At 47.0% G+C, this 9,752-nt stretch overlaps 1 protein-coding gene across 1 annotated transcript; it reads left to right on the forward strand.

Moving 5' to 3' along the window:
* Window positions 1-2,769: 2,769 nt before the first annotated feature.
* Window positions 2,770-6,020, forward strand: RIPPLY1 (ripply transcriptional repressor 1). Its single transcript, XM_033201071.1, has 4 exons — window positions 2,770-2,978; window positions 3,895-3,970; window positions 4,568-4,632; window positions 5,206-6,020. Exons 1-4 carry the CDS (start codon window positions 2,821-2,823, stop codon window positions 5,363-5,365), a joined length of 459 nt encoding a protein of 152 aa, XP_033056962.1. The 5' UTR covers window positions 2,770-2,820; the 3' UTR covers window positions 5,366-6,020.
* Window positions 6,021-9,752: the final 3,732 nt, after the last annotated feature.

The following is a 9,752-nucleotide window of genomic DNA, read 5'->3' on the forward strand; positions in this document are numbered from 1 at the left end:
GCCAACTTTTACCCAGCAACACTTGCAGGCCTTAAATCTTACAGGCCAGGGAAAAGACAACAAGAGGAGCCAGCGGCTTCATGTCCCACAAGCTAAATGAGGCTGAGGCAATTCCTAGGAGGTAGCAAGACAGAGCCATTGTGTAGGGAGGACAAAGACCCATGGAAATAGGACTGAAGGCTCCCTGGGCTCCAGGAGAGCATGCTGGGAGCTGAGTGTAAGTGGAACCCTGAGGCCTGCTAGTCAGAGGAGTGAAGGGACTGGACAGCTCCTAATGTGAAGGGAGTGACTGAAGGAACACAAGTTGAAGATGGGAGGTGGCATGATGGGTGGCATGGTTGAGTCTGGTCAGGCATGAGCCCCAAGCTCAGGAGGAATATCTGCCTCTTAGCCCTCTCCCTCCTTCTGCTGATTCTCGGAGGCCACTTACAAGTGGAAAAGATCCTAGAGTGTGACAACAGGTATTGTGCTTCTTTCTCCTTTGCACGCCATCTCCTTCCAGCCCAGTCTTTTCAGCCTGACTCCTTCTCTGAGCCACAATCCTCCTTTCAGCCAATGATGCAGTCAGTACAAGCAAATGCTCAGCTCATGAAGGTAAATTTAGCAAGAACTCTTGGAGATTGATAGATGCTCCGGCTCCCCAGCAACCCTCTCTTTCCCCACAAGATTTCCTCTTCAGGACCTGGGATCTAGCTTGCACTTAGAAAATTCGGGGACAGAGAGCTATCTCCAGTCCAAGGCAGCACATTCCACTGAACTCATTTCATCTCATATAATAAACCTCTGTTTATTGAGGGCTGGGACTATGCCAGGTCCTTGGGTTAGGTGGTGACTGAGCCATTAGAAAGTTTTCCTTTGATTGAGCCAAAATGTGTCTCCCTGTAGCTTCTAGCCATGGGCCTCAGTCCTGCCCTTTGAAGTCACCCAGAACAAGTGTAATCTCACTGCAGTCTAATCTTCAGATATTTGAAAATATCTGTCATTTCACCCAGCTTTCTCTCCTCCATGGATAAACATTTCTTTCTTGGTTTATATTTATTTTTAGTGCCTTTCCTTTTCATTACTCAAATAATATCAGTTCATTGTGGAACTTTTTAGAAAATTCAGAAAAACATAAAGTAAAAATCCACCCCACTGTTACTCCCAGAAATGACAACCCTAGCATTCTTTCTTCTCACCAGTCTTATTTTTTCTCTGCACGCTGTCCATTCTACATCTTTTGTCTTACCAAAATGGGATCATCCTTTAAGTAATATTTTAGACACTTACTTTGTTTTCACTCTTTCAATATGTTAACTTTTCCCTCATTCTTCTACCATGCCAATTTTAATATGAAATTGTGTAATTGCCCAATGATTTATCTAACCAGCTTTTAAAAGTGAGACATTTAGGTTGTTTTCAATTTTCCTTTGCTGAAAAGAACATAGTGAGACTAGAATTGGAAGTGGGGTGAAGATGGGGGGTAGGTGAACAGAGAAACGAGGAGCCCTTAAATTAGTCATGCTATCTTACCATCTGATTTTTTTCCATTGTCTGTGTTGAAAAATTACACTTCCCAGAACATGATCATGAGCACCTGCTTGGTATTCAGTTGCAAGCATTTGCCCTAATTAATGTAACTGGTTTCCTATTATTGGACATTGAGGTTGTTTCTAATTTTCGACCATTACAAACCGGACTGTGATGAACACCCAAGAAGCTAAATCTGTGCTGGGGCTAGACGCTGAGGTCAGGAGGAATATTTTTGAGACCTCTGAAGCGGAAGGTCCCTGCCAGTAGTTGTAACTAGAAGCTTTCTGGCAAAGGCCCAGAAGGCTGGCTAAGGCCGAGGACTGTGCTCAAGTCTCTGGGCTTGCCCAGGTTCAGTACCCATTTATGTAGCCCCCGTCAGAGAGTGTTCAGGCTGGCATGGTCCTATGGGACCACTGGGTCAGCACCCTCATCTTTCATGTGAGGGAACTGAGGCCTAGGGCTGGGGCTGGTCCTTCAGCGGCTCTGTAGTCCGGCAGAACTTTGCCTCTCCCCAGCACCCTGGCTCCTGAACTGGAAGCTGAGCTCTGAGGTTTGGAATCTCACCCAGAGGCCTGTGAAATCCTGCCTGCTCTCCTTCACTGGGCCACTTACTGCTGAGGCTGGAGGGGGCACTTTGGCAAATGAACTGATCAGTAAGGGGCTGAGGGGCATTGAAAGAAGAGTTAAGGTTTACTGTACAGGCAACTGGGCCTGCTGTGCCCAGAATGCCCCCTTTTTTCCCTAACCCAGATGATATGCTTAATGGCAGTCACCCTATATTCAGGTCCACCTGGCAAATCTATTTGAGGTTGAGCTGAAATAACAAGTGAGTCCCTCACTCTCCTTAAAGAAGTCAGCTGTCTCTTCTTGCCAGGAATTGGCTTTGTTAAAGGCCTGTCTATTCAGCCCTCTGTCCCTGACAGCTCTATGGTTTCAGAGTGCTAATGAGCTCCTCTCCTTCCCCTCTCAGGCCTTGCTACTGCCTGGAGAATTCACACAAATGGTGTGCGATTTGCCCCTTCTGTGTTTTCCTTTCTGACTTGGAGGCAAAGCAAATCCCTCACCTCCCACTGACACCATGTTTATTCAACTGGGAGAGATTTCACACCCAGGAACCCAGCTCTCCCTCCTTGAGCCCTTTCCCTAAATCTTTGTCTCCCTCCCGAATCATCCCACCCCTGTCCTCCCTGAATAATATATAAGACCAGGCAGGGCTTATAAAAGGGTGTCCCAGGAAAGGCCAAAAGAGTGCAGAAGTTTCTGGGAAGTAGGGGACCCCACAGTCTGCCTGGCTCTGGTCCCCTAAGAATGGACTCTGCTGCCTGTGTTGCTGCTGCCACCCCTGTTCCAGCCCTGGCCCTGGCCCTAGCTCCAGACCTAGCACAAGCCCCACTGGCACTCCCTGACCTGCTAAGCCCATCTCCCCTTCTCTCCTTTGGAAAAGAAGTAGATGGGAGTGAAGGTAAGTTGAGCGTGGCCTTTGGCAAACTGAACTTAGGCTTGAGGGCTTCCTGAGAGAAGAAGGAAAATGAGATGTCCAGGGCACCCTGTTCTCTGTGAAGGGGAAAAGCAATGGCCTCATAGCCCTCCCTCCTCATCTCTAGCTGGAATATCTCATCTGGCTTTTCACCTCACTAATCCCGCTGGGTGGCAAGAGGGGACTTGGGGACAGTGGCTGTTGCCAAAGCTGAAGGTGAAGCAGCCAGGTCTTCATAGGCCAGGTGGCTGAGTCCCCTGAGGGGGATGGGGAACTGCTATGAAACCTGGGCTTAACACAATCTAGACTGTGGCGGTGCGGAGTGTGGGGAAAGAGGACCAAAGTCTAAAGAGGCCCTTGACTGGGACATTGCCTTTTTCCTGACCACGACATAAGATTTCCATTGGCTTTTTTCCTACCTCTGCAAGTACAGTGGGGAAGCAGTGGGCCCAGGAACATTTCTGGCCCTCTTCCTCAGCCCAGGAAGATGGTAGAGCTCTGAATTCTACTTCTTGGAGCAGGAAGTAGGAGGCAAGATATTTTCCATCTAACCCCTATTCATTACTCCAAACATTTAGCCTTCAACAAACATTTACTGAAACAGCTACTGTGTAGCAGATATTGTGCTAGGTGTTGAGGATTCAGATACGATTGAACATATCTTTGAGCTTAAGAAGCCCAAAGACAAGTAAATAGACAATTACAAAACAGGATGATAAAAGCAATAATAACATTGCTGAAGCTGAGAGAAGGGGCATCTGTCCTGGAATGGGCTCAGGAGCCTTAGGAAAGGCTTCCTGGAGCAGATGGCACCTGAGCCAGGCTTTTGGGAGGCCTCTTGTTATCTCAGGGAGTCCACCTTTCAGTCTCTTCCTCTAATGATTAATTTATTCTCTTTGTCCCAGAGGAACTTGTCTCTGGAGGCCCTGGCTGTCTTCCACAAATGACTCCCCAAGGCAGATGAGGAAGCTGGTGGATTTGGTGAGTTCAAGCCCTTGTGATGCATGACATGCAGCCACATGCATTAACACTGACCAGGTCACTTCCCAGAGAACCCCTGACCTCAGTCCAAGGGTGCAGATCTGAGATAGCATCCTCACAGTTTTGCCAACATTTGATTCCAACGGAGAGCAGATCCAAGTTTTCTGTGGCAATTGGAAAGATGAGGAGACCAATGCTCAGAGTGGACAAGGGATCTGGGCAGGCCCCACATCCAGTGTGGGGCAGTGCTGGTGCTTGAGGCCTGGTCTCCTGGCACCTTGCTCCAGTGCTCTCCCACCCACCCCATCTCCTTGAATCTTTGCTGCTCCAGTAGAACTCTGTCCCCTGGAGAGCCTCCAAACAGGTGCTGGAACAGAAGAGGGAAGCAAACAACCCACAGGACTCTGTCTGCTTATTTTTTAACCAGAAACAAGAGAGACCCCTTGTTGAGGGGCAGGTGTTGGGGGTTGCTGGGTCCCAGAGATGTCTAAGATCTCTTCAAGATCATTTTACATGCAGCTTTCTGACCTCTGGTACAGACGAGGAAGTTATCTAGCCATGTACTTTGAACCACATGCTAGCTTTTGCTTTGGACAGGCTGCTGGCGGAGCAACAGCTGCTGAGGTCACCAAGGCTGAATCCAAGTTCCATCACCCTGTCAGGTAAGCTTCTGGCATCAAGCTCCAAACTTGACATAGATCCATTAGTTCTTTGAATCTTCACAAAGGTCTTGTGAAGCAGGAGAAGGGAGGGATTGCTATCTATGATCGCTGTTTCATAGAAGAGAAAGTTGGAGCCCAGAGAGGTTAAGGGACTTGGCCAAGGCTGTCTTCCCTGGAGGCGTTGTTAATGATGCCCAAGAATGATCCCCCATGGGTGGGTCAGTGAAATAATTCTCAGTGGAAGGAGATGGAGGCCACAGGGCTGGAGAATTCTTGGCTAGAAGCCTTCTGGGGTAGGTAGCAGATGGGGTCAGAGCCATAATTGATAGATGCTGGGGCTGGGCCCCCGCCCCCACCACTATAGGTCCATAAGGGGTTACCTTCCTGCATGGGGCCATTTTGTAACAATGCAGAAGGTTCTGTTACAAAACTTTCTTTCTTCCTTTCCCTCTGACCTCATTGTTGCAGCCAAGAGAAGGGGTTTAGGGGCCAGCTTCTTTCTTGGCCCTACTGGCCCCTCTGCACATATGAGACCTGTCTAAGTTAGGGGCCATGTTTCTTCTCTGTCCACAGGCTCTTCTGGCCTAAATCCCACTCCTTCGACTATCTGTATAGTGCTGGGGAGATTTTACTGCAGAACTTTCCTGTCCAGGCAACCATCAACCTATATGAGGACTCAGACAATGAAGAAGAAGAGGAAGATGAAGAAGAGGAGGATGAAGAAGAGAAGTAGGAGGCTGATGAAAAGGGGCTAGAAGGGTGTGTGAGGGTACCAGGGTCCATATCCTACAGCACCACAGCTCATCCCCCTTCCCCACCACTAACCTATTCAAATGGTGGCAGCCAGAGTCTGATTGGGATTCAATTTGTCTGGCAAGTTTCCACAGACCTCAATTAGATAGAGCTTTCTGGACTGAAAATTGGGTCCTTTAACTGCCCAGCTCACCCTGGCTTACCTGACTGGCCTATAAGCCCAGGCCTCTGACATCTCATTGTCTGGGCTGCTGTTGTGTTGACTATGGGAGGGTTCTAGGAGCTCTAGAAGAAGGAAGGCTTGCTGAAGCCTCCAGGAAGCAGAGCAGGGCAGGGCATGCCCTTGCGGAGGGAAGTAGTCACTCCTCAAGTCCTTTGACTCCCCAGCCTTCCCAGGTGGGCATGTAGTCTCGTCTCTCTGTGGAAAGCCTGACTTCTGGCTTCACCCCAGGAATACCAACAGCAGATCCATGCAAGGTTGGGGTGCCTTTTTGATGAGTCTTACAGTAAGGGAAGAGGGCATGTAGAGAATCGGCTTCCTCTGGGGATGACCCCCATTTTGCCTGCTGTCCATTGAAGTCTGTGTGTTGGCATGAGATGAATCAGGAGAAAATAAACTGGAGGGTGTTTTCCTTTTTCTTGGAACTGTGCTGATTTCTTAACTGAACTCTGCCCATGCTGTGAAGCCATGGGCAGAGGGGTCAGAGACCAGCTCAAGGCCAATTCATTGCTTTTCCTACCTGAGGTCAGTTGACAAGTTTTTCTTCATGGGGTTGTAGGGCTGGGGACTCAGCATGGGGCCAGGCCCCCTCCATCAACTTGTGAAATCAGATTTGATTAAACTTCAAGGACGGCTTGGAAAGGAAACAAAAAGGCCCCCAAAAGGCAGCTTGAAAGTTGGGAGTAGGGATGGAGGTGAGAGGGGAAAAGTGACAGGTGCAGCCTCATTTGAGCCTCAGAGATGGCTGTGTGCATGTGGGGAGGAGGGCTACTAGGTCCTAGCATTTTTTCCCCTCAATTCCCTTTGTATTTACTGCAGCTCAGCCCCTCATGCTTACCCTTGCTCCAATTGCTCTTCGACTATTTTTTTTTTGCCCTCCAGCTGTCCCTTTGTGATTCATCTTCCACACTGACCACCAGATTAGACCATATCATGCCTTTGCCACACTTTTGGGCTTATCTTGTTTTTTTGTTTTTTTTTTTTTTTTTTTTTGTCACAGATCCCCTTGAGAACCTGTGGCTTCTCAGAAAAATATATGCGTTCACACCACACACACATACACACACACACTCACACACAGTGCTATATCTTCACAAATCAAGTACTTAACTTGATATTCTAGGCCTTTCAATTGTGTGGGTTTTGCCTGTCTCTTCAGACTCATCTCTCAACTCTTGAAGTTTACACTGCCTCTCCTTGAATGTGGCATGCTAACACCTCTGTGTCCTTAACCCTGTCTGGAATGCCTTTCCACTTTCGCATGCCTGGTAAACTCTCATTCATCCAACAGAACCAGCTCAGACACCCCTGCTGTAGGAAGTCTCCCCAGACCCCTCAGGCACCAGGTTGGGTGCCCCCACACATTCAGAGCCTCCCCTAACATAGCATTTGCCTCCTTTCCTATGTAGTAACCTGGGGCTGTATTTGATATTCCCATATGACTTCATTGCACAGAACACTGCCTGGCACAAAGGAGGTGCTCAGAAAATGCTGAAGAGAAAAGATTCTCAAGTCTTCCGAAAGCAGCTCTTGGTGGAACCACCATTGTTCCTCAACTTGCCAGCTTCCTGGTTTAGCTACAAAGGGGAGAGGGTAATGTCATCTCTCTCAGGAGCAAAACGATGACCATCTTTCTTTTCCTCCTCTCTCAACATGAGACAGGCTGCTTCGGTTCTGAACCCTAGCTGGGACTTGCCTGCATTGGACAAAACCTTGAGTAGGCCACCATACTTACACACTGGTGCCATCTATTGGTCAAAATTTAACCTTGTTCTTTAATTAAGGCTTCCAGGCAGTTGACCTTTGACTACATTAATTCTTTTAGTCCATTCTGTTTCTGTTTGTAAGTTAAGTGGAATCTACCATATACTAGCAGTATGACCTTGGGCCAGTTACTTATCCACTCTGAGTCTCAGTCTCCTCATCTGTAAAATGGGGCCAATAATACTTCCTTTCAGAGTTATTGTGAGGATTAAATGAGATAATATATGTTAAGTACTTAGCATGCCCCCTGTCGTATAGTACAAACTCTCAATAAATGGTAGTAGTCATAATAATAGTAGTCTTAGTAGCTGCTATTACTGATTTTATAAAGGAAACAATCTTATAGGCCAGAGTCAGCTAATGACGATTTACTCAACTAATAACTGATTTGTCAGTTATCACCACTTGATCTTCCTGGCACCATTTGATGGTTTACCAGTAAAAGCATCTTTTCAGTGTTTATTCCAAAATAAAAAAAAAAAAAAAGAAAGAAACCCCAAACAATAAAACAACAACAACAACAACAACAACAACAAAAAGCAGAGGCGAAGTGTGGCTCCCTGGACCACTGTCTGCATTCAAATGGTAGCCCACAGGTTTCAGCTCCCTTTTTCCAAGGCCAGAGGTTTGTAAACACATTTTTTGTGCTTTAGCAGGAAAACTTTTCTTTTGAATTGAATGCAGAAGCCCAATATATAAATCAAATAAAAATGGAGCTACCCTGGTGGAAGCCATAATGGGGAGGAGGGCAGAATTCTTATGCTGGTGTCTTCTCTGGTAAAGTAGCTGTCTCCACCCCTTTCTGTGAGGCACTTTCAGGGATCCCTAGACTATGGGAAGCACAATTTGGAAACCACTGTTCCAAGGGTTAAACCAGGATTGATTTGAAGTAGAAGGGAGATTAATTAGTACTTCAAAATGTCAGCTGTTCTGTTTAAAATCCTTGTTTTGGGTCCTAAGCACCCAGCATTTCATAGCTCAAAAATTGCTTGAATCCTTATACCATAGGTTATAGGGATTTAAAATCCTTGGAATCCCAATATCCTTGGTTTTAAGGTATTATGTAGCATAGAATTACAAATCCCTAAATCCTCAGGGATTTAAAGACCCTAAAATCCTTGGAGTAGTAATTCTTAACTCAGAATGGACTCTTCTCATTTCCCAACCCCACCTCCCTTACGGCACACGTGGTGTTGTTTTCTGGGCAGACATTTTGTCTCACTGTCCTCTCCATCCCCTGTCTTGAAATGGCTTCCAATCCTCCTCCCCATACGTGGTTGCTGAGTAATTGGAATTCACTGATCTGACTAATCAGAGCTCAGTATGAGTTACTTTGTTATGGGCGTTTCCAATGTTTGTACCAACTTCAACTCCAGTGCATAAACTCAGGAGAAAAATCTCTGTGCAAAACTCAAGAGTCCTTCCTCCAGCTCCACCCAGCTGGCCCATCCTAGTGTTCCAGCATTTCCCCATCCTAGCACTGATTTCCTCCTGTTTCTCCCACCTTGTAGCAGCAGTGAGAGGACACATCTGTTGGGGTGAGGCTGCATTTGAGCCGGGCTTTGAAGGATGGGCATGAGTAGTAACGGAGGGAGAAAACTTTTCAGAAAGAGGCAGCACTATGAATTCCTTCATTAAACAATACTTATTGAGCACTTACTATGTGCCAGCCCTTAATGTTGTAATGATTAAGAGCATGGGCTTTGGAAGCAGATGTACCTGGGTTCAAATGCCTTATCTGCTGCATGCTGGCTCAATTCATAGGCCCACTCCCCTCAAGTGTCAAGGTCAACTCTCTGCTCTTAACGCTTTCACTACAACCTCTGTAGTAGTTTTTTTTTTTTTCTTTTTCTTTTTCTTTTTTTTTTGAGACAACGTCTCACTCTGTTGCCCAGACTCAAGTGCAGTGGTGCGATCTTGACTCACTGCAACCTCCAACTCCCAGGCTCAAGCAATTCTCCTGCCTCAGCCTCCCGAGCAGCTGGAATTACAGGTGTGCACCACCATGCCCGGTTAATTTTTGCATTTTTAGTAGAGACAGGGTTTCACTATGTTGGCCAGGCTGGTCTTGAACTCTTGACTGTAGTTCTTTATTGTATCACACCTCTTCCCCACACGGCACATGCTCATTAAAATAGTTGCCTGTTCTCCTTTGCCTGGTCATGGAAAGCTGTCTGCCTACCCAGTGGGTGTTACAAAACCTCACCTCTCAGTCCCTCCTCGAAACTGTGCCTGTGTGACCCATCTAGTGGGTAGATACATTGTCTCCTTTCCTCCCCACTTCCCTTTTGCCAAATGGTGGCCAATCCCCGTCCCAAACAAGGTTGTTAGCGGACCTGAATCCACTGTTTTGGCCTATCAGGAACATAGTGTTGGTTCCTGT

The sequence above is a fragment of the Trachypithecus francoisi genome, unplaced genomic scaffold (genome assembly GCF_009764315.1).
Source record: "Trachypithecus francoisi isolate TF-2019V2 unplaced genomic scaffold, Tfra_2.0 Lachesis_group6, whole genome shotgun sequence".
NCBI classification, from domain to species: Eukaryota; Metazoa; Chordata; class Mammalia; order Primates; family Cercopithecidae; genus Trachypithecus; species Trachypithecus francoisi.